The sequence below is a fragment of the Dipodomys spectabilis genome, unplaced genomic scaffold (genome assembly GCF_019054845.1).
Source record: "Dipodomys spectabilis isolate Male_0828 unplaced genomic scaffold, ASM1905484v1 ptg000018l, whole genome shotgun sequence".
Taxonomy (NCBI): domain Eukaryota; kingdom Metazoa; phylum Chordata; class Mammalia; order Rodentia; family Heteromyidae; genus Dipodomys; species Dipodomys spectabilis.
In genome coordinates, this window is record NW_024870695.1 from 7,842,331 (window position 1) to 7,865,835 (window position 23,505).

At 49.7% G+C, this 23,505-nt stretch overlaps 1 protein-coding gene across 2 annotated transcripts in view; it reads right to left on the bottom strand.

Annotated features, from left to right (window-relative positions):
* Scn4a (sodium voltage-gated channel alpha subunit 4) overlaps positions 1–15,380 on the bottom strand; it is a 33,690-nt gene extending 18,310 nt beyond the window's left edge. Inside the window, exons 1-13 of one of the 2 annotated variants that reach the window (XM_042673986.1) lie at positions 14,937–15,380; positions 14,730–14,848; positions 14,518–14,607; positions 14,157–14,285; positions 13,142–13,233; positions 11,235–11,519; positions 9,453–9,516; positions 9,094–9,235; positions 7,367–7,576; positions 5,701–5,854; positions 3,718–3,956; positions 1,923–2,096; positions 306–662 (exon numbers count right to left, since the gene is read on the bottom strand). In XM_042673986.1, coding sequence (XP_042529920.1) covers positions 306–662; positions 1,923–2,096; positions 3,718–3,956; positions 5,701–5,854; positions 7,367–7,576; positions 9,094–9,235; positions 9,453–9,516; positions 11,235–11,519; positions 13,142–13,233; positions 14,157–14,285; positions 14,518–14,607; positions 14,730–14,848; positions 14,937–15,209 — 2,328 coding nt within the window. In that variant the 5' untranslated portion in view covers positions 15,210–15,380. Of the gene's footprint in view, positions 1–305; positions 663–1,922; positions 2,097–3,717; positions 3,957–5,700; positions 5,855–7,366; positions 7,577–9,093; positions 9,236–9,452; positions 9,517–11,234; positions 11,520–13,141; positions 13,234–14,156; positions 14,286–14,517; positions 14,608–14,729; positions 14,849–14,936 lie in introns of those variants that run through there. The other variant, XR_006146746.1, reaches the window with a different exon arrangement.
* Positions 15,381–23,505: the final 8,125 nt, after the last annotated feature.

Sequence of the window (23,505 nt, forward strand, 5' to 3'; positions counted from 1 at the left end):
GCCTCATAGACTTTCCTGGCTTTGAACCTCAACCCTAAAATCTCAGCTTCCTGAATAGCTAGGATTACAGGTATGAGTCACTGAACCCAGCTCTCTGATTCTTAACAGGGTTAAGATTTGAGAATCACTAGGTAAAGTCCTATAAAATTCCATATTAGGGGGTGGCAGGTTAGAAGACAGAAAACTTCAAAATACCAACAATTCCGTACAGTTTGCCCTCCTAGGAACAAGGCCCTCCGATGACAAGACTGACATCAAGAGAAACAGAAAGAGACATGGGAAGCCACCCAGCCAGTGTCACTCACCACCAGGTTGCCGATGACCATGACCATGAGGAAGACTGTGAGACACATGGCCTGGCCGGCCACCTCCATGCAGTCCCACATGGTCTCGATCCATTCCCCACACAGGATGCGGAAGACAATGAGGAAGGAGTGGAAAAAGTCATGCATATGCCAGCGGGGCAGGTTGCAGTCTGAGGCGATCTTGCACACACACTCCTTGTAGCTCTTGCCAAACAGCTGCATGCCCACCACAGCAAAGATGAACACGATGATGGCCAGCACCAATGTCAGGTTGCCCAGCGCCCCCACCGAGTTGCCGATGATCTTGATGAGCATGTTGAGCGTTGGCCATGACTTGGCCAGCTTGAAGACCCGCAGCTGCCAGACAGAGAAAGGGCAAGGGGGAATGAAGCTGGAGAATCACCCCTCCCCCCCCCCCCCCCCCCCCCGCCCCAGGGAGACCTAGAATCAGGAGACAGAATGATTTTGCGTAGCCTGAAGCCACCATTTGTCTCCCTATTAAATGGAATTCATGTGTGTTAAAAAGGGGGGGGGGGGGAGGAACTATTGAAATGAACTCCAGGAAATGGAAACAAGAGGTGTTTTTTTTTCCTCTCTTTTTTTATTTTTTATTTTTTTGGCTGTGTTTTTCTTCTCTTTTTTGTTATGTTTGTTCATTTATTTGTCTTTGGGATTGTAAAGGGAAGCACAGAAATGGTGGGACAAAAGTGGAAAAAATACAGCAGTTGCATTCACTGGACACTATGTTGAAAATGAACTATACAACTTGTGGGTGGGGGTCGGGAGGGAAAAACTTGGAGAGAGAGTGGGAAGGGGTGATATTGTCCAAAAGGAATGTAGTCATTACCTGACTTATGTAACTGTAATCCCTCTGTAAATCACCTTTACAATAACAATTAAAACATTAATAAAGGGGTGGGAAGGTAGCTCAGTGGTAGAGTGCTTGCCTTGCATGCATGAGGCACTGGGTTCTATTCCTAGAAAAAGCCTGAAGTGGCGCTGTGGCTCAAATGGTAGAGCACTAGCCTTGAGCTGAAGAGCTGAGGGACAGTGCCCAGGCCCAGAGTTCGGGCTTTATGACCACCACCACCACCAACAACAACAACAATAATAATAAAGAAAAAGAGAAAAAAAATGTTGGGCTCGTGCCTATAATCCTTGCTACTCAGGAGGCAAAGATCTGAAGATCATGGTTCAAAAACAGCCTGGGCAGAAAAGTCTGTGAGACTTTTAGCATCAATTAACCAGCAAAAAGCTAGAAATGGAGCCGTAGCTCAAGTAGTAGAGTGCCAGTCTTGAGCAGAAAAAAACTAAAGGAAAGCACAAGGCCATGAGTTCAAGCTTCAGTACTGGCGCAGGGCAGGGAGGAGGGGTGGGGGAGAGAGACTCTTAAGTATTCACATGTGAAAAAATAATTTAACAGCCCCTACACCCCCTGATATCAGATTGGTCTTCCCAGCCCTGTGGGCTGAGGAAGGAGGGTTCTTTCTCTCTTTCTCCTGGTTTATGGGCAAGGGAAGTTCTGTTAGGCCCAGTGGCATGCACAGGGCAGTGGCACTTCTGGAGGCATTTCCTCCTACCCCTTGCTCAGCCTCTGGCTTTGTGGGTATGGCGTACCAGACGGAAGGAGCGAAGCACCGACAGCCCCTGCACATTGGCCAGGCCCAGCTCCACCAGGCTGAGGGTGACAATGATGCTGTCAAAGATGTTCCAGCCCTGCTGGAAATACTCATAGGGATCCATGGCGATCAGCTTCAGCACCATCTCTGCAGTGAAGATGCCAGTGAAGACCTGCAGAGTGGACAGGTCTGGTCACAGAGCCTCCAAGGACACAGGGCCTTGGGAGCCTCCCAGACTACTCCCAACCAAGAGAGAGCTCTGAGAGAGACAAAGAACTCACATGTGAGTGGCAGGTGCAAAGACCCTGTCATAGGCAGGGATGGGTACAGCTCAGAACCATTCCCATCCATTGCTGGCCTTGTGGTGCTGGGCAAGTTACTTAGCTTCTTAGGTCCAGCCTTCACCAAGTGCTGTGTTCACTGTGACCTCATTGATGCCCCTCACCCCCGATTTAGCTGGGAGGTACAATCACACTCATTTCACAGATGGGAAATTGAAGCTCAGAGGTGAGTACCGAGGCCTCAGTTATGCCACCCAGTTTCACGTGCTCAATTCAGGCTTTCTGCAAATGTGCCCAAAACCTCTCTTCTCAGTCCGCCTCCAGGACCTAGCAAATTCTGTCAGACTCAATGTGTAGAGGAGGCGAGGAAGGGGCTAGTTTAATGAGCAGAAGACTGATGCTGCCTTCCCATTCCTGAACAGGATTCCAAGGGCTGCAGTGCCTCTGACAGCTCCCTGGGCCTGGCCCCTCTCCTGCCTGGCACCAGCTGCCCTGGATCCCCAGCCTGCCTGGGCACATACTGAGCCCCTCCCAGGAGCTGTCTCTGGCCATAGCAGGTGCCCAGACAGCAGCTCAGAGTGGGCAGGCATCGGGCAGACAGGCAAACCCTTCCCATGGTGCATACCATGGCAGCTGTGTCATGAATCTAGAGCACGCTCTTGCCCATCCAGACAGCCTAGCCATAGCTGCTGTGGGCACCTCCATGGACAGAAGTTCCTGTTTGATGACCAGGGAGTCCAGGGCCTGATTCTCATTCTATCTACCTAGTCTTGGTCCTGCTTCAGGCCTTTCATCTCAGTTTCCCTGCGCTTGCTTCCCCTGGGGTGGGGAGTTTCTTGCTCATTTGCCATCCAGAAAAAAATTGAGAAGGGGATTGGCCAGGGTGGGGCTGAGCTGGAGGAGGAGGGGGAAGAGGAGAAGGCGGCTTTTCCTTTTGTTAGGCTCCACTGGGGCTGGCAACGAGGTGATAATGCTTCTAATGGGCAGGGATAAGCGGGAGGATCAGAGTATGTCAACAATAGCAGAGCAGCAAAAGCTGCAAAAGGGAGTGGCCTGGCCAGGCTGGAGGAATGGGGGGACACACTCTTCATCCAGGGCATCCAAGGTGAAGGGAGACCTCTTGCGCCGCCCCCCCCCCCCATATCTATAGCCATATACTCTCAGTCCCAGCTTCCTTGGTCAGTTTCAGACCCATGACAACCTATGGAAGCAGAGAAACTTCTCACCTGTAGGGTGTGGCCCCAGACCCCTTAGAATTCTGATCTGAAGAAGTCCAGGGCCTCACTCTGCCTGCATTATCCCCAAACACCCTGAACTCCCCAACTCCATATACTATGGATCACCCCATGTTCCTTCCTAGTATAATTCAGACCCCTATATTCTGGGAAAATTCTGGTGTCCCCAAATGCTCTCCAATAGTGCCCCAGATTTCCAGATAGCCCCATTGAGCTCTGCTGACCCTCTCCTATCCTGCTTTCTAGGGACCACCCTTCCCTCTGGTCCCGTTCCTACCAGGTTGCCAACAGAGAGCACGTTGTCAAAGTGCTCTGTCATGGGATAATGCTCCATGGCCATGAAGAGGGTGTTGAGCACGATGCAGATGGTGATGCCCAGGTCCACGAAGGGGTCCATGACAATCAGGTGGATTATGTGCTTGAACTTTACCCACGGGGCACAGCAGTTCCATATGAGCACTTTGTGTGAGCACTTGTACCACCAAGGTGGGCACTTCTGGTGGGCCTCTTCCAGCTCTGAGGGTGGAGTTATAACAAATGTCTGATGAGGTCATCCCCTTTCCTTCATCTAGAGTACTCCAACACCCGCCCCCTAGCATTCTACATCTCAACAATCCAACCACTGGCAAGCCCTACTCCAAGCTTCACTGCCTCTTAGAGTGAGATTACTTCTTACTGTAATCTCCCCTTCACCCCTCAAGGTTCCACCACTTAAAGTATCATTCCTAAAAGCTCGTACTCTCAAAATCCCATCTGTCAACGATGCTTTTTTCCCAGCCCCGCCACATTGCCCTACCCTTGAATCTCCACCCCCTCAGAATTCCACATCCTACAAAGCCCCTCCCTGAGAATTTGGGCTAACTCAGGCTCTGCAGCCTCACAGGGCTAGATCCTGGCAGAGAGAGATGCCCTGGTCTCTGGCTGGGTCCCAGAGTCTTCAAGGAGAGGCAGGAGTCCACTACAAGAAGTTGTGTCCCAGTTTCACATGCTGCTGGCTAGAGTCTGGGGAGAAGATTGAGTTGTCCCCTGAAGGATCTTCTGGGATCACTGTCAGTAGTGTCAGCACCTCCAAACTGTCCCCAGCCAGATTCTCCTTTCCCTCCAGGCAGGTTTTCTGGAAACACCTCCTGTTCCTACTACACTAGAGCTCTGTAAGCACCATGAGATGAAGCTGCTCCTCCATTTGGCCTCTGTGGTTTATGGGCGTGGCCTTGGCCTAGGCAAATACTATTAGTGCCACCTGTTTTGCAGATGAAGGACAGGGACTAGAGTGGTGGCAGCTCCATGGTGACCCTGGGTAGGATCTTAGCCCTGCCTATGAATTAGAAAAACGAAATCTCTTGTAGGATGCCACTGCTGTTAGTCTGTGAGCACCTTTCATCTCTACCCTAGGCTATTGTGGATGCGCCAGTTTCTGAGGCCCCAAACTTCTCAGCAAGGCAGGGGTGAGAAGCTCCCTGAGCTAACCCTGCCCAGCATTCCCTAAACCATTCTCTGTGAGAGCAGTCACCAGGGTGCATCTAACGAGGTCACGTGGGACAGTGCACTCCCGGGATTTGCAAAGTCCCGTAGAAGCCCAGACTTCTTGCTTTCAGCATTAGGCAAACTGGCCTGGGAGGCACAGATCTCTTCTTTGGATCAGAGTTCCTTTTCTTATATCCTCTCTCTCCCCAGATTTGTTTCTTCCTTTTCCCTGCTTTCCATCTATTCTTCCCTCTATCTCCTTTCTTTCCTTTTCTTCCTCTGTCTTTCCTTCTCTCTTTCTCATCCATCCATACATGTATCTCTCCCCGTTCACAGTAATCTTTCAAACCATCTATCCACCTTCCATCCATCCATCATCCACCTACCTTTCTCTCAGTATCTTTAGTCTCCTCCTGAGACTTGGAGATAGCCCAGGGCTGGGAGTCTGTGACTCTTCCTGTGTAGTTCAACCTTTAACCTTTGAACCTTTACCCAAAGAATGCTGGAGAAGCAGGCTACCCTGTTTCTGGAACATTTGGCCTTCCTGCTTAGTATTATTAGCCTGTCCTTCCCCGATTGCCTTGGCAACTCTCAAGGCCCTCCCGGAAGCATCTCCTTCCCAAATTGACCTGGCCTTGCAGCTAGAACTGGGCCAGGTGGAGACAGGACTATATTTATCACAACCCTTGGCCCTCCCAAAGCTGGATCTAGCCAGGCCTGCCTGTCAAAAGGTTGAACAGTCTGGTGGTTAGACTAGGCAGAGTGGGAGGAAGGGGATGGGGTGTAGGGTACTTACCTTCCATAGCATCAGAGATGGCACTGTCTGCACTGCAGCTAGGCCTCGGGGGCCCCTTCTCCCCTGCTGATGTGTCCAGGCTGCCATTGCAGTCTTTGCTGTGGGCCTGGTCCCCATTTCCCTCTCCACTTTCCAGAGCCTGGGCAGCCTTGGCCTGTAGAACAGCAAAGAGGATGAGCAATTAGCCCAGCTCTGAAACAGGCGGATTGCTTCACTGACTCTCAGAGCTTCTTACTGAGTCCTTAGGATAACAGCCCTTCCTAGCTGTGCCAAAGCTAGGTGTGGAAAGGCTAATCTCGATGAGAGTGGGGATGATAGGCAGGACCATCTGATGTTCTTCAACTCTAAAATCCACATGGAAGCTGGGTGCTGGTGGCTCACACCTATAATCTGTACTACTAAGGAGGCTGAGATCTGAGGTTTACAATTGGAAGCCAACCTGGGCAGGAAAGTTCATGAAACTCTTATCCCCAATTAAGCAGTAAAAAGCTGGAAGTGGAGCTGTGGCTCAAGTGGTAGAATACAAGCCTTGAGCAATTAAGCTAAAGGAGAACATGAGGAGCTGAGCTACCAGCACACACACAAAATATCTAGATGGATTCCATTCTTTATGAAATGAGGCAGTGGCTCACACTTGTAATCTTAGCTACTCAGGAGGCTGAGATCTGAGGATCATAGTTAGAAACCAGCTTGGGTAGGAAAGTTTGTGAGACTCTTTTTTCTTTTTTTTTGGGTCCGGTCATGGGGCCTGAACTCTGGGCCTAGGCACTGTCCCTCAGCTCTTCAGCTCAAGGCTAGCACTCTACTCCTTGAGCCACAGAGCCACTTCCGGCTTTTTTTTTTTTAATGTGGTGTTGAGGAATCGAACCCAGGGCCTCAGGCATGCAAGGCAAGCGCTCTACCACTGAGCCACCTTCCCAGCCCTGTGAGACTCTTATCTCCAATAAATTACTCAGAAAAGGCCAGAAGTGGTGCTGTGGCACAAGTGGTTGAGTACTAGCTTTGAGCACAAAGAGGCTCAGGGACAGCACTCAGGTCCTGAGTTCAAGCCTCAGTACCAGCAAGAAGAAGAAGAATAGGAGGGGGAGATGAAGGGGAGGGGAGAGGGAGGGAAAAATGGGTAACTGTTCCTTGTTTCAAATGGAATTTTTTTTTTTTTTTTTTTTTTTTTTGCCAGTCTTAGAGCTTGAACTCAAGGCCTGGGCTGTGTCCCTGAGCTTCTTTTGCTCAAGGCTAGCACTCTACCACTTGAGCCACAGTGCAACTTCAGGCTTTTTCTGTTTATGTGGTACTGAGAAATCAAACCCAAAGCTTCATGCATGCTAGGCTAGCATTCTACCACTAAGCCAAATTCCCAGCTCTCAAATGGGAATCTTTCTGTACCTCAGCACAGACTCCAAAAGGAGCTTTCTGCTCTATCTTTCAGTTGGAGGAAGCTTCGGATTTTATTACTCCAGATTCCTTGTCGTAAGTGGAGAAACTGAGGCAAGGAACAGAAAAATATGCATGCTATTGTCTGGCTGGCACCCATTCCACTAAAGCTCCCAGACTGGTTCTGCTCCTCTTGTTTTGGAACCCTTCCCTCTTGCCCCATCTTTGAGTCAAAAGCCAAGTTGCTTTTGCTGAGGACAGGGGGACCTCTGGATCCTTATGACTGCATGCACACCTTCTCCAGCTCTTCCTGGTGCTTTTTGAATTTCTCAAGCATCTGCTGAAACTCTTCCTCTTTCTCCTGGTCCTCCGCCAGGGTGGCCTCATTCTGCTCTGCATAGGCCATGGCCACCACTGCCAGGATCAGATTGATGAGGTAGAAGGAGCCGAGAAAGATGATAACCACAAAGAAGATCATGTAGGTCTTGCCAGCTGCTCGAAGGGTCTGAAGGTGGGAGAGAAAGAGAGATGGGGGTCTTCTCCCCACACCCATTGCCCAGCCAGGTAAGCCAAACAGGTCCCTCATAGAACCTAGGAATTTGAGGGCCTTTGAGACAGGAAACGGCCATCCTCAGACACATTCTGAGGAACTTCAAAATATACTGGGGGATCCAGGCATCCCTGATTTGATTGAGAACTTGGAGGTCCCCAGGCAGGCATCCAGGACAGACAAATGGTAAACATTGGGCTTTGGGGCCACTTAAATCCTAGGTTTGTTTTGTCCCACTCTGCAGCCCGGGCTGGTCTTAAACTTTGATTCTTCTCTGTCAAACTCCCAAGTGCTGAGAATTTTAAGCATACCCTTGAATCCTCACTTTGCCAGAGTTGGGTACCTAGTATGCACACAACAAATTGTAGCCATTAATAGCATTGTTATTGCTAAATCAATGTGTGTGTGGTGTGTGTGGTGTGTGTGGTGTGTGTGGTGTGTGTGTGTATATATGTGTGTGTGTGTGTGTGTGTGTGTGTGGTACTGGGGCTTGAACTCAGAGCCTCACACTCTCCCTTAGCTATTTTACTCAAGGCTATCACTTTACCTCTTGAGCCACACCTCCACTTCACCTATTTGCTGTTTAATTGGAGCTAAGTCTCTCAAGTTTGTCTGCCTGGACTGACTTTGAACCATGATCCTCAGATCTCAGTCTCCTGAGTTGCTAGGATTACAGGTGTGAGCCACCAGCATCAAGCACAACATCAACGTTAAAACATCACCAAAGAACAGAAGATACCATTATTCAAACTTGATCTTCCTACCCTGCAAACAGTAGACATTAAATAGAGGCATTCCTTGGCATCCATAGAGATTGATTCCCAAATCCCTAGGCATGCCAAAATCTGCTGATGTTTAACTTCCTTATATGGTACGATGTGATATTTGCATCTAACCTAAGCACATCCTTCCTATGCCTTAAACCAGCTCAAGATGATTTACAATATCTAACACAATGTAGGTAATGCGGAAATGTTATTATACTCTGTTCCTTAAGGAACAATGACCCTGTAAAATGTTTGTTTAGGTTCAGTACAGGCATGTTTTAATATGTATGTAAATAAATATTTATGCATCTATGGTTGGTTGAGTCTACAGAGGTGAAGGGAACCTAATAAGATGCAGGTGCAGAAGGCTGACGTACAGTAATTGTGTAGGGGCAGAGTTGAATTTCTATGCTGTCCTCCTGGGCTTGGAGAAGCCTGGCAGCATCTAACCTGAGGATCCACCATGCCCAGATCACAGCTCATAAAGCAGAGGTTAGGGAGAGAGAAAAGCTGTGGCTTGGCTCTAGACAAGTGCCCAATGTTGGAGACTCCAAGAGTCCCATGGACACTGAAGGAATCTCATGAGGAGGTAGCCACGGTGAGGACTTGACCGCCCTGGGGTAGGCCCTGTGAGGCCCTGGAAGAAAGTATCACCCTGGAGGGGTGAGGTGGTAGGGCTGGGGGAGAGGATGTGGGCAGTGGTACCAGCTGGAAGAGGTTCTCCCAGTAGTCCTGGGTCATGAGGCGGAAGAGAGCCAGGAAGGCCCAGCTGAAGGTGTCGTAGCTGGTGTAGCCATAGTTGGGGTTCCGGCCAGCCTTCATGCATTCATACCCCTCAGGGCAGTGCCTAGGGGCAGGATGAAGAACCAGCTTTAGGGAGGAGGGCTCTAGTGAAGGACAGATGGGAGACCCCAAGGGAAAATGATCCTTTAGTCCTGACTGCCTTCCCTAAACAAGAAGGTCTGACATCCATGGCCCTGGAGTTTCCTATGCCCCTGTTCACCCCAGATCACTGTGTTCCCCTCTCCCAGGACCCCTGGGGCTCCCTCTCCAGCATCACTCACCCAGCATCACTGCTGTTCCCACAGAGCAGGGCATCATTGGAACCCTCCAGGAAATAGAAGTTATCTTTGGGAGAGGTCACAAAGAAGAGACATCACCCACATGGACACACTTTGAGCACATGAACCCACTGTGCCCCTGTGGACAGGCCTATGCACATCACACACACACACACACACACACACACACACACACACACACACACACACACACACACACACACACACACACACACACACACACACACACCATGTACAGGCTTCCAGGAGCAGGCTGCCTTATAAGGATGTTTCTAAGCCTCACAACCTCTGGGTGGGTAAAGTGCAGGGGTTAGGCAACAAGTAGTCTGATGCCTAGTTATGAAGTTAAGACTTAGCCAGGGCCCAGAGAAAGCCAGATGGGTCATGTATACATTGTCTGGGGCTACCATGTATCTCCTTAGATCCCTGATGGAGGGGCAAGTGGGTGTTAGAATCCAGGGACCATGATGAATGGGTACTTTTCCTAATTTGCAAGTTGATCCTGTATGGACTATTAGTAGTTGTCTCAATGTGTGTGTGTGTGTGTGTGTGTGAGAGAGAGAGAGAGAGAGAGAGAGAGAGAGAGAGACAGACAGACAGACAGACAGACAGACAGACAGACAGACACTTGGCTGTGTGAAAGACAAACAGGTGAGCCAGATCTGGGTGTGTAGTGACCCTTCCAGAGAGGAACATAGGTGTGGCAAAGAAGAGGATGCTCAGGTGGGGGACAGAGATTCAGGACTGTTGCTTTATATTTTGAGAACCTCTGGATTTTTTTTTAAATCAGTCATAAGGCTTGAACTCTGGGCCTGGGCGCTGTCCCTCAGCTCTTTAGCTCAAGGCGATTGCTCTACCACTTGAGCTACAGTGCCCCTTCCAGTTTTCTGGTAGTCAATTGGAGATAAGAGTCTCATGGACATTCCTACCCAGGCTGGCTTTAAACAGTGATCCTCAGATCTCAGCCTCCTGAGTAGCATGAGCCACTGATGCCTGGCTGAACCTCCAGATTTTTAAAGCAATTCATCATTTATTGTCACATTGATCCTTTGAGAAAGGTATTCATCTATTGATTTTATAGGTTGGGATTCTGAGGGCCAGGATGGTCAAGTGACTGACTTGTCAGAGGATACATGGCTGGTCAGTGATGAAATTTTTTTTTTTGGTCGGTCGTGGGGCTTGAACTCTGGGCTTGGGCGCTGTCCCTGCGCTCTTCAGCTCAGGGTGAGTGCTCTACTGCTTGAGCCACAGTGCCACTTCCGGTTTTCTAGTGGTTTATTGGAGATAAGAGTCTCATGGACTTTCCTGCCCGGGCTGGCTTTGAACTGCCATCCTCGGATCTCAGACTCCTGAGTAGCTAGGATTACAGGCGTGAGCCACCAGTGTCCGGCTCGGTGATGAAATTTAAGCTTGTTATTGCTACAGTCTGAGATGGGAGCTGTGTATGGGACTAAATGGGCCTCCCCTTCTCTCTCTCTCTCTCTCTCTCTCTCTCTCTCTCTCTCTCTTTCTCTCTTTCTGTCAGTTGTGGGTCTTGAATTCAGGGCCTGGGTATCGTCCCTAAGCTCTTTTGCTCAAGGATAATGCTCCACCACTGTGAGTCACAGCACTACTTCTGCTTTTCTGATGGTTAATTGGAGAGAAGAGTCTCACAGACTTCCCAGGCTGGTTTTGACCCATGATCCTCAGAGACCAACCTAATGTGTAGCTAGGATTACAGGCATGAGGCACAGGTGCTCAGCTGGGCCTCCCCTGCCTTCTTACCTTCGTCACTGATGTAGGCATCCCAGTCAAAAGTGGAGTTGCTGGCCCAGCTCTCGTGGCTGTTGTACCACGTGTCATTGCCGTACCACGTGTCATTGCCGTACCATGTGGTGGTGTTGGTGTCGTTGAAGGGTGGGGGCCAGCGCACACACTTCTGACGGAGGTTCCCCATGAACAGCTGCAGTCCCACGAGGGCAAAGACACTTAGGCAAAAGACGGTGAGGATCATCACGTCGGACAGCTTTTTCACTGACTGGATCAGGGCCCCCACAATGGTCTTCAGCCCTGACCACAGAGAGAAGATGGAGGCACCACAGTGGATCCCCACCCGAAGGCCTCTCCCAAGCCTTTGCCTACCCCCTCTCCAACACTTGGCCTACTAGGTACCACTTCTTCCCCAAAGCCTTCCCCAGTTAACCCTACCCTTCTCTGAGCACATCCTCCGTGCAGAACCTTGGCATTGCCACAAGGCAAATGAACTCGAGGACTCGCTGAGCTGCTGCCTGGCCTAGGATACTACAGAAAAGTATACAGAGGAGTCTAATAAATGTCTCTAGGTTAGCACTCCCAAACTGTGTTCCACAGGACACACTTCTTTCAAACTGTGCTCTTCAGAGGGTGAAGGGAAGTCCGTAATGTTTGGGAAAGGCTGTGTCCTATAGTCTAACTCTCAGTCATTATAGAATAAGCCTTTCAAAGGTTCGTAGAAGTCCTGCAGTGTTAAGCAAAAACTTTAATACTGTCTTTCCTCAACAATGACCACAATATCATTTTCCTATATAAGCCTATTAATGCCTAAAGACCAGGAGGGCTTACTCTGAGTTCTAGACTGATTGTGTGTGTGTGTGTGTGTGTGTGTGTGTGTGTGTGTGTGTGTGTGTGTGTGTGTGTGTGACAGTAGTAGGTTTTAAACTCAAGCCTTCACATTCTCACTTTTTTTTTTTTTGTTTTTGCTCAAGGATGGTGCTCTACCACTTGAGCCACATTTACTTCTGGATCTTTTGTGCTTACTTGGCGATAGATAAGAGTCTCATGTATTTTCCTACCTGGGCTGACTTTGAACTGCCATTCTTACATCTCAGCCTCCTGAGTAACTAGGATTTCGGGGGTAAGCCACTGGTGCTCAGGTTATGCTGTGCTTCTTGCTGCATGACGTTGGAATCGCCCTGCCTCTTGTGGCTGGAGGCTGAAGGAGGTGGGTCTTCCTCACTGTGCCCTCAAGCCTGGGTCTTCCCCTCATTAGTTCCTTTGGGTCTGTCTTTCAGGTGGAGTCCTCTGCTCTGCCCGATCTGTTTATCTTTTTTTATTATTATTATTGCCAGTCTTGGGCCTGGGCACTGTCCCTGAGCTTCTTTTTGCTCAAGGCTAGTACTCTACCACTTGAGCCACAGCACCACTTCTGCCCTTTTCTGTACTGAGGAATTGAACCCAGGGCTTCATGCATGTTAGGCAAGCACTCTACCACTAAGCCACATTGTCAGCCTTGTTTATTTTTTTATCTTAACACACAACTTTTGTACCATACCCAGTGGGCCAGGAGCTATTCACAGTCCTATAACAACCCAACCAATCTCATAACAACCCAATGTTTACTGTTAAAGAAACTGAGGCACAAGCAGGCTAAACCATTTGTCTAAGCCAATATTAGGAAGTGGTAAAGGAGAGAACTGAACCCACACTGTGTGGCTCCAGAGCTCACACTTGCCACCTTTGCCATCCTGCCTCTTACTTGCTCAGCCTCCTACCATGGATACCTTCAGCTCTCTGGCCCTGTGGACCCCATGGTGTGCATTTTACACAAACAGAAGCCTCTGAGCCAGGCTCCCAAAACTTGAATGTCAAGGTCTCAACCTGGGCCTAGTGGGAGGGCTAATGTCCAAGACAGTGTCCCTGCAGCTCCTGGATACCTGGGATGACAGTGATGGTTTTCAGGGCCCGCAGTACCCGGAAGGTTCTCAGGGCTGAGATGTTTCCCAGGTCCACGAACTCTGTCAGATACCTGTGTGAGGAGCGGGGGTGGGGCAGTGTCAGCGTCAGGTGGGTACTGGGGCTTCCAGAAGGAAACCCAGAATGAGGGTTCCAAGAAGTCCTTGTCATCGAGGTTAGCACAGGAAGGCAAGGGGGAGGTCAGACACAGAAAGCCCCACACAGTGGTGATCACAAGGACATCCTAGCTTGCCCAGTGGCACTGTGGTGTATGTGGACATCAACAGAGCCTCTGAGACAGAACTTGGGCATCACGCACTTTGCATTTGGCCAGGGCTCTTGATTGACATCCACCCTCAAGAGGAGCTGCCCTCTTTCTTTCTTTCTTTCTTTTTTCCTTCCTTCCTTCCTTCCTCTCTTTCCTTCTTCCTTCCTTCCTTCCTTCCTTCCTTCCTTCCTTCCTCTCTTTCCTTCCTCCTTCCTTCCTTCCTTCCTTCCTTTCTTTCTTTCTTTCTTTCTTTCTTCCTCTCTTTCCTTCTTCCTCTCTTTGCTTCTTTCTTTCCTTCCTTCCTTCCTCTCTTTCCTTCCTCCTTCCTTCCTTCCTTCCATCCTTTCTTTCTTTCTTTCCTTCTTTCTTTCTTTCTTTCCTTCTTTCCTTCTTTCCTTCCTTCTTTCTCTTTCTTTCTTTTTCTTTTTGTTGGTTGTGGAGCTTGAACCCAGGGCCTGGGCACTGTCCCTGAGCCTCTTTGTGCTCATGGCTAGTGCTTTACCACTTGAGCCACAGCGCCACTTCCAGTTTTTGAGTGGTTAATTGGAGATAAGAGTCTCATGGGGACTTTTCTGCCCAGGCTGGCTTCAAACTGAGATCCTCAGATCTTAGCCTCCTGAGTAGCTAGGATTATAGGCGTGAGCCACTGGCACTGGACTCAGCTGCCTTCTTTGACCTCCTTCTCCCACCCACCTGAGGGCACAGGATGCCCACCGGCCCCTGCTCACGCCATCATGATGACACTGAAGTCCAGCCAGTTCCAGGGGTCCCTCAGGAATGTGAAGTCATCGATGCAGAAGCCCCGGGCTAGCATCTTGATGAGGGACTCAAACGTGTAGATCCCTGTGAAGGTGTACCTGGCGAGGAGAAGGCCAGCCAGGCATGTCACCGGGGCTGGGGCCTGTGTGCAGTGCCAGTCATCATGGATGGTCACAAATGAAACACACCATTCAGGAACTTAGGGCACTGGTGGGAAGGACAGGGTGACAGTGGGCCTTGCCCTCCCCCAGGGAGTTAAAGTGTGATCACATAGAACTGGATCAGGCTGTGTCCCAGGGCTGGGGCAGGGTTTGGGGCGGGGACACTTACTCCACATCCTTGGACCAGGGCGGCGGGTCACTCATGGTCATGAACACACAGTTGGTCAAGATGGTGATCATGATGAACATGCTGAACAGCGTAGGGGTGGGTCAAGGAAAAGTGAGGGAGACGCAGGGGAGGGGAGGAGGACAGGGTCTCCAGGCCGAGAACATTCAGCTTTGCCTCCCAAACCTTCCCTCTCTCCCACTCTGGCAGGATATGAGTGGATAAGCACCTTGATGGCACCACGCCTGATGATGCTGAAGGGGCTCAGGATGTAGAGAGCAGGCGTGGCAGAGAAGCGAAAGATGGACTTGCCCTTGTTGAGCACGATGAAGGTCTGAGAGAAGGAGAGGGCCCATGAGGCCCAAGGACAGACACACAGGTGGACGATAGACAGACAAGAGGGAGCCCTCCAGGTCCCAGACCTTTTTGTCACTGTAGTAGGGGTCCAAGTCCTCCAGGGGGATGCCAATGACTTCCGGTGGGGGGTCCCCATAGATGAGAGGCAGATTCTTGCCAGCTTCTAGGTCACTGCGTGGCTTCCGCTCTGGCTCCACTATTTCCATCTGCTTGTTCCGCTGCAGCCGGGCCTCCTCCTCCACTGCCCGCTGTTCTATGGCTGCCAGGGACTCCCGGGTGAAGGGGCGCAAGCAATCTGGGCCAATGGGCACCAGGTTGGGCAGGGATGTGCTAGCCATTCTTGCATTCTGGACTCAGGGACCAGGAGGTTGGTGGGCAGCTGAATAGCTGCAGCTGGCAGTGCTAGGGTCCTGAGTGGCCACTCTGGCCTGGGCCTGCTGTCCACTCCTCACCTCCTACCTGCCCAGGGGCAGGGCCAGGGAGGTGGGTGAGTGGACTCTGTCAGGACCAGAAGATGCACCTGCAGGGTGGTGGTGAGTCTGCTGCTGTAAGGGAGCTGGGTGCAGAGCATCACCCCACCCCCACCCTCAGCCACACACTGTACTCTCCCAGCAGTGGGGTGGGTTGCCCTGAAAAATGACAGCAAACCAATCAGATCCTCTTCAGCCTTGGGGATTGGGGGTAAAACCCCTGGACTCAAGCTCTGGAATCCATGGCTGGCCTATGGGAACAAGATAGAGAACCAAGTTGGCTGAATCCATGAGACACTCTGGATGAGTGGGCCAGGTTAAGAAGCCTGGTGAGATCGGCCTGAAGCACCACTGGGAAATGGACTCCTTGGATGCAGCCATGCGAATCCACGGATCCTGGCTTCCTGGAGATGTGAGTGAAGACCATTGAGGTCTTAGCTAGATTTAACACATGCACACGCATACACACACACCCACACAGAGTGGGTTGTGATTGACTGGTGCGGACTGTTAGATCCGGAATAGACACATGTGGCACATCTGCTTGTATTTACTCTCTCTGGTCTGAAGAGAAGGGAAAAGGAGGAGCTGGGGTAAGGAGTTCTTTGCCTCATCTTCAGTTTTTGATATTGGGTTAAGAGGGAATATCCAGAAAAGATCCCAAAGTCTTGCACATGATCCCAACAGCTTCCCTCCTCCCCTTCCCAGATCCCATGGGATTCAAACCCTTGGTCCATGAAGCTGGAGCAGGAAGAGCAGGAATGTATGCGCATGGGGCAATACCAGAAGAGCTGTGGGTGCTAGTGAGGAAGAAGAGGAAGATGCATAGGCAAGCTCGTAGGGATGAGGGGACAGACAGCTCCAGTGGGGACAGGGATAGAGCTCCTGGGGACTAACTGCTTTAGTGGTGGTCCGTGCATGAACAGGGGAAACACTGGGGCCTGTGAGCACTAGGTGGACTCCCCCCTGGACCTGGGTTTCTTCTGGTCTCTGGAAGGACAATGCTGGGGAACCATTAAAACCAGAACCACATACCTGACCACATCAGGAGACAGGCATACAAAGAATACCCCAGGCTCACATGGAAGAACACTCCCTCCAACATAAGGTACAATCAGAGACCCCCGGAGCTACATGCTGGGCAGCTCTCTCCCAGGCCCAGGCCCTGCAGCCGTGTCCTTGCCCCAGCCAGCAGGCATACTCCTCAGCCTTGATCAACAAATGGGGAAGATGCCAGGGAGAGGCCAGGGCCATTGGGCAGAGCTGGCTACGCCCTGTGGCTGGCTCTCCAGCTGCTCCTTGCCAGCCTCCAGGGAGTTGTGTTTCCAAGGGATGACTCTGCTAGTTCCTGCCCACTGCATTCCCCAGCTGCTACTCCACCCCATCCTGTGTATGGGGGGGGGGGGTGCGTGTGCACATGGGTGCCCCCTTACTCAGATCCTCACCACCTTGCTCGCTAACACCCCCACCCATCCCTGCACATTTACCTCTACTTGTCATCACACAGGGTCACTGGCCTGCCAAATGGCCTTGGTGGGACCCATCCACTTCACAGTCTCCACTTGGCAATAGATTCCCTAGATCTTCCCGCTCAAGCTCCATATGAGATGTTGGTACTACTTTGGCTCTTCCCACCAGCCCAAGGACACCATCACCAAAAACCCAGAGCCACAGCCTGGCTCCAGTCCAGCCCCCCCTGAGGAAACTGATTTCACTTCAGGCACAAGACCCCAAGGCACAAGGCTCAGGGTTTCTTCTCAGCAGAGCCCTTGAGCATACCATACTGAACCTGACTTCCTTCTTAAGAGCAACGTGGCCCAACCCTCTGTTCCCTCTTCTGGTCTCTGCTCTGGAAACCCTCTGCTTCCCTTGCTGGAAGATATTCCTTGAACATCACGTGCCATCCTATCTTCATTTGTTAATCTTGCAGCCCCTTTATGTCTAGAAGTCTTGTTCCATGATGGAGAAAGGTATCTTCATTGGTTTAGCTGGTTGAAGGCCAGCGTGGCTGGTGGCTGCCAAAAGCCTGGTGGTTCCCATACCCTGAGGATGTCTCTCTCCAGCATATCTTGTCCTTTACATTCTCCAAGGCTACAGGTAAGAGCACACACCCCTCATCTGCTCTATTCATATAACCTCTACCCATCCCTTTGTCCCTCTGTCCTCTGTCCCTCCCTCCCCACCATCTGCATCACAAGTCTGATCATCCATCTCCCCTTTGTCTGTCTGTCTGTCGGGTATCCTTCAAGATATCCCTACACACCTCCACGTGGCTACTCCTTTATCTGATTCCTACCTTAGCATTTGACCCTTCTCCACTGGCTATGAACGACTTGCATTTTCACAAATCAGCCAAACAGTTTCCAACTCCAGTCCCTGTGGGGCCTTTGCTTGTGGTCTGCTCACCTCCCCAATACCCATCCTCTGTCTTCCTTGAGAGCTCCAGCTTTTCCTTCCAGATTCAACCTATGTGAGAGCTACATCCTCCAGAAAGCCCTCCTTCCCAAGCCTTCTAGCTGGGTGGATCCTGTCTAAATTTATTGAATGAATGAATGAATCAGAGGATCTCTCTACCTCAGCCCCCCAATCGGACCTGTTGCTGTGATTCTCAGGCTTGCTCAGGCCTTTGTGGGCCCTGCACCTCCCACCAGACCCCATCCACTTCCCTTCCCACTCAGACTGAGTGGCCAACCCCTTCCCAGGCCCACACTCTAACCCTTGCTTCTTCTCTCCCTCCACTGCCCCCCCTTGAGAAACCCCATCCTGAACCTCTGCTGTGCTTTTCCTGAGTCTCCCCAGCAGCTGGAGGTTGCCAGACAAAGATAGTGGGCTGTGCTCACACTGTGTGGGAATATGCCCTCAATCCTGCTAGCCCTGTAAGTACAGAAATTTCTGGTAGGCTGATTTTTTTCACGTTTTGAGAATAAGTATTTCATGTTCTTATGTGTCGTCAAAGCCCCACTTTCTTCCCTAACATTTCCAGCTGATGAGCCTGCTTCTCCTTCATTGACAAAGTCGGTGCCATCACTGTCAAGTTCACAGAGCCATCTCTGCTGTCATTCCTCTTCCTCCTGTCTCCTGTCAGGCTATAATCATCATCATCATCATCATCAAAGGCCAGGCCATGTACCTCGGCCCAGGAACCTGACTCCTCTTCCCAGGGTCTTATTCTTTTTTTTTTTTTTTGGTCTGGTTGTGGGGCCTGAACTCTGGGCCTGGGCGCTGTCCCTCAGCTCTTCAGCTCAAGGCTAGCGCTCTACCACTCGAGCCACAGTGCCACTTCCGGCTTTTTTCTTTTTGCTTGTGTGGTGCTGAGGAACCGAACCCAGGGCCTCAGGCATGCAAGGCAAGCACTCTACCACTGAGCCACCTTCCCAGTCCCAGGGTCTTATTCTTTAGTTATCCTTTTTTTTCCTTCTGCTCATTGACATTGTCCTGTCTGTGAGCAAATACCTTAAACTTAATAGCAGCTATGATAAAATGATGTTCCCAGCCTCACACCTCCCTTTATCCACTTCCCTATTTTTCTGTTCCTAGTCACACACACACACACACACACACACACACACACACACTCTCTCTCTCTCTCTCTCTCTCTCTCTCTCACACACACACACAAGAAAACAAAAAAACACCACATTCTTGGAAAGTGTCTACATCAGCTGACTCTACTTCCTTACCTTGCATTCATTCCACAATCCAGGCCAACTGGCTGTCATCTCCTCCACTCAGCGGAAGTAGCTTTTGTCAAGTCGCTCACACCGGCTGCCAAAACCTGTGCACACGTTTCTGTCTTCACCTCCCTTGACCTCTCAGACACATTCAACTGAGTTGGCCATAGCCCCCTTCTAGAACATTCTATCCTCTCAGCCTCCATGAAATCACATTTAGGGTTTCTCTTCTTCCTCCCTGGCTGTTCCTCACCAATTTCCCTTGAGTGACCCTATTTTTCTCTATCCAATCTCTAGAGCACTTCTAGGCTCATGCTCACAGGATGACAGTAAATAGTAACATAGGAACAAGGTCAACCTCTCTCTTAACTCCATGCTGGAATAGCCCCACTGCCTTCTAGACAGCTCCATTGGGACAAAAGGCTTGTGCTCTTCCTCTAGCCAGGAAATGGTGATTCCTCTATCCAGTTGCTCAAGTCCAAAACCAAGGCATCTCTCTGAATTCTCCTTTTCCTCTCCTTGTCGACATTCTGCCTGTTCAAAGATCTAGCAATGTCATCTCTAAACTGCACCTAAATTCCACTGTGCATTTTTCCTAACCCTTTCTCCCCAAACTACAAGGATCTTTGGCAGTGGTCAATTTCCTGCTGCTGGGTTTGCCAGTCCCTCTCAAATCACTCCTGCAAAGTAGCCATTAAGCTTTTACAGACAAAAAACCCAAGGTAGAGCTATAGCTCACTGGTAAAGCCTTTACATAGCAAACACAAAGCCCTGAGTTCAAACTCCAGTATACCCAAAAAACAAATGTTGTTTCTCTTCTTCAATGATCTAGTATGAGTAACTTCCTATTGCTCTTAGGATACAACCTGAACTTCCCGAGGTGGTCTTCTAGACCCTCCGGACCCAGTCCTGCTGCCTCCCACCTTTGTCTCCTGATCTGTCCACCTGGTCACTCTGCTCTAGTCCTACTGGCCTCCTAGAGTCTTTACCTAGCTCCCTACTGAACTTGGCACTCGCATGTCTCTCTTGTCTTCACATGCTGTTCCTTCTCTTCACCCTGATTTAAACTCAAATGTCCCTTCCTCCAAGAAATTCTCTTCCTTTACTCTCTTCCACTGTCCTTGGTATTTTTTTTACATCATTCATTTATCACTTTTTTTTTTTTTTTGGCCGGGCCTAGGGCTCAAACTCTTGGCTTGGGCGCTGTCCCTGAGTTTCTTTTTTGCTCAAGGCTAGCACTCTATCACTTGAACCATCTGGCTACTTCTAGTTTTTCTGAGATTAATTGGAGATAAGAGTCTCACCTACTTTCTTGGCTGGGCTAGCTTTGAATGGCAATCCTCAGATCAAAGACTCCTGAATAGGCATGAACCATGGGTGCCCAGCCACAATTTTTCATTACTTGTTTGCCTAATTGATTCTTCTCTCCCACTAGATTGATATGCCAGTAGAGCAGCAGCTGTATCTGTCTAGGTTACGATGGTTGGTCCTTGCCCTAGACACACAGTAGGTACTCAAGTGTTAGTTGAATGAATGGATGAGGCCTTAAACATAGACCTTCCAGAGATCTCACAGATTCTTCTGTCTGTGTTTCATTTGTCTATCTATTCATCTATCAACTGATCCATCCTGTTTATAGGCCAGAACTGTGCTGGCTGTGACCAGGACACAAAGATGTACAGCTTCATGTCCTGCCTGCAGAGGACTGGAGGTAGGTGGACGTGGGCACACAGGACTATGATAAGAGAAGAAGGTGTCTCAAGAGGAGGGTTCATGAAGCTGAGATCTGAGGATCATGGTTCAAAGCTAACGTGGGCAGAAAAGTCCCTGTGAGACTCTTCTTTCCAATTAACAACTCAAAAACCAGAAGTGGAGCTGTGGCTCAAAGTGGTAGAGGGCTAGCCTTGAGCACAAGAGCTCAGGGATAGCACCCAGACCCTGAGTTCAAGCCCCACAAACAACAAGGAAAAAAAACAAAAGAGGAGGGTTGATGGTGCTATGGGAGTTTAGGTGTGTGAGTGGTTACTTCCAAATGGGAGGAGGAAGGAGGCGATCTTTTAGTCTCAAAGGATGGATAGGTTAAGAGCACAGGGAAATGAGGGAAAAGATGTCTCCAGGAGAGGAAACAGCCAGAGCAAAGGCAGAGGCAGGGTATCGGTTCAATGCAATGGTGAAATGGCAGCGAGGCTGGGGCTTGATGGCAGCAGGCCTGAGGGTCTGGCTTCATCCTACAGCCTTAACAGTCTTTCCCAGGGGTGAAAGGTCGGCGGGACCACGATTGGCCAGCATGTAAGCTGGGAGTCTAGAATAGATGGGACAAGTTGTGTGGTTTTCAGTAGGCAGGCAGCAGAGGTGGGACAGGACATCTGGGAGTATGGACAGCGACTTCCTAGTGGGAGCACTGACGATCTGTATAACCTGAGGTAGGCAATGTGCCGGCAAATATCCATGTGGCTCCTGGGGCCACAATGAGGAGTGAACAGAGCTTTCCACCCATCTCTACCCCAGCCTGGTCCCTGGGATGTGGCAGATAAGGGCCTGGGGTCACCAGGTAATCTCTTCCCAGTACACTGGAGGATGTTGAAGTTACAAGGGGGTTGGGGGGCTGAGAAAGCGAAGAATCCAATCTCCTTGTTTCATGAAGGGGAACTGAAGCTCAGGGAAAGGCAGATGCTCCCGCAGATCCCATATTTATTCATTCAACAAATGCTTCCTGAGCCTCTGCTTCATCCTGGGCTCTGATCAGACCACACCAGTAACAGAGTCCCTGAGCTCCCTGAGCTTGCATTCCAGAGGAAGGAGGCAGACAGTAAATAGGGAAGTAAATAAGATAATTTTAGAGAGTGATAAGTGAGAAGCTGAGCCAAGACCAAAAAAACAAAAACAAAAACAAAAACCACAGCTCTTCAGGAGCCAGGTCTGGAGCCCATTTAGCTAGTGAAAAGTCCCATTGGAACCTCCCTGGAAAAGGAAGTTTGGGAGGAAGTGGTGGGTAAAGTTAGGCTGTGCTGGAGGACTAGATGGTGAGTGGACAGGGACGAGGGTGGGGGAGGAAGGGACAAGAATGGTGAGCCTGGCTGAGGCCAGCTGTCTGCAGGCAGGGAGCCCAGGGTAAGGACACTAAGGGCAAGGCATCTCTTCCTGGATCGGGTCCAGCCCAGCATTGTCTCTCCCTGTGGAGCAGCCAGATCGGGACACCCAATTCCAGATATAGTTTGACCACAGAGGCCTTTTCTCCCTGGTCTTGGACACCCTTTGTGTTCATTCATCCCAAGAAGGCATTACTTCTTCAGCGGTCCAATCCCAACATGGAGTTTGCTATTACTCAAAATCTTTCCCTTAAGTGATGCAACTGATTTTTCTTTCTTCAATTTACAAGTACCTCAAAAATATTAACAAATACGCATACTTCAAAAATTGAACAAGCCAGGTGCCTGTGGCTCACGCCTATAATCCTAGCTACTCAGGAGGCTGAGATCTAAGGATTGCAGTTTGAAGCCAGTCCTGGCAGGAAAGTCCATGAGACTCTTATGTCCAATAAATGACTCAGTGGCTCAAGTGGCAGAGTACTAGCCTTGAGCAAAAGAAGCTCAAGGACCGCGCCAGGCCCAGAGTTCAAACCCCAGGATTGAAAAAAATCCAACAATATATTAAAAGAATTATATGACATGGCTAAGTAAGATTTATCTCAGGTTCAAAAATGTTAAACTTGCTTTGCATACCTTCAAAACTAAGTAATACAAGCCATCATATCAATAGGCTAAGGAAAATTACATAGTCATATAAACAGATTCAGGAAAAGCATTTGAAAAATATCTCATACTATTTCCTGATGAAGACTTTCTGTGAAGCAGGGACAGAGGACCACTTCCCGAGTTGGTATGGAAAATTCATCCAAAGTTCCACAGCTAACATTGATTTTAATTGTTAAAAACCGAGAAGCTTTCCTACTATAATTGGGAATAAGATAAGGGTATCTCATCTCATCAATGCTTTTCAACCCTGGACTGGAAGCCCTAGCTAATGCAATAAGACAAGAAAAAGAAATAAAGGGTATACTGATTGGGAAGGAAGAAATGTCTTAGTTTTCAGAAGCTATGACTACCTATATTTAAAGTCAGAATTGACTAAAGATTCCGATAGAGTTGCAGGGTATATACCTAAGTTCAAGAGTAGGAGTTTACACTGATTTCTACCTGCATTCTCCTTTCCCTTTGTATTTGTTCACCCCAGTCTTTTGTAAAGGCCTGTTGGATCTTGATTTTCCCTCAGTTCAAGTCCATCCCTCACAACAGGTTATCCATTGTCCAAGCCAAACTCAAGCTAGAACTCCTTCCTACCCTACCTGCTGTATTATATACTTCTAGAAACTTCCCTCTTGTGAAGCCGATTTTAAGGAGGGTTTTTCAGATATTAGAAACACTACATCGTACTGAATCTCCCAGTGGTCTCAGCCATGCCCTGCCAGCCTAGGATATAAAAGCTACTGTGAG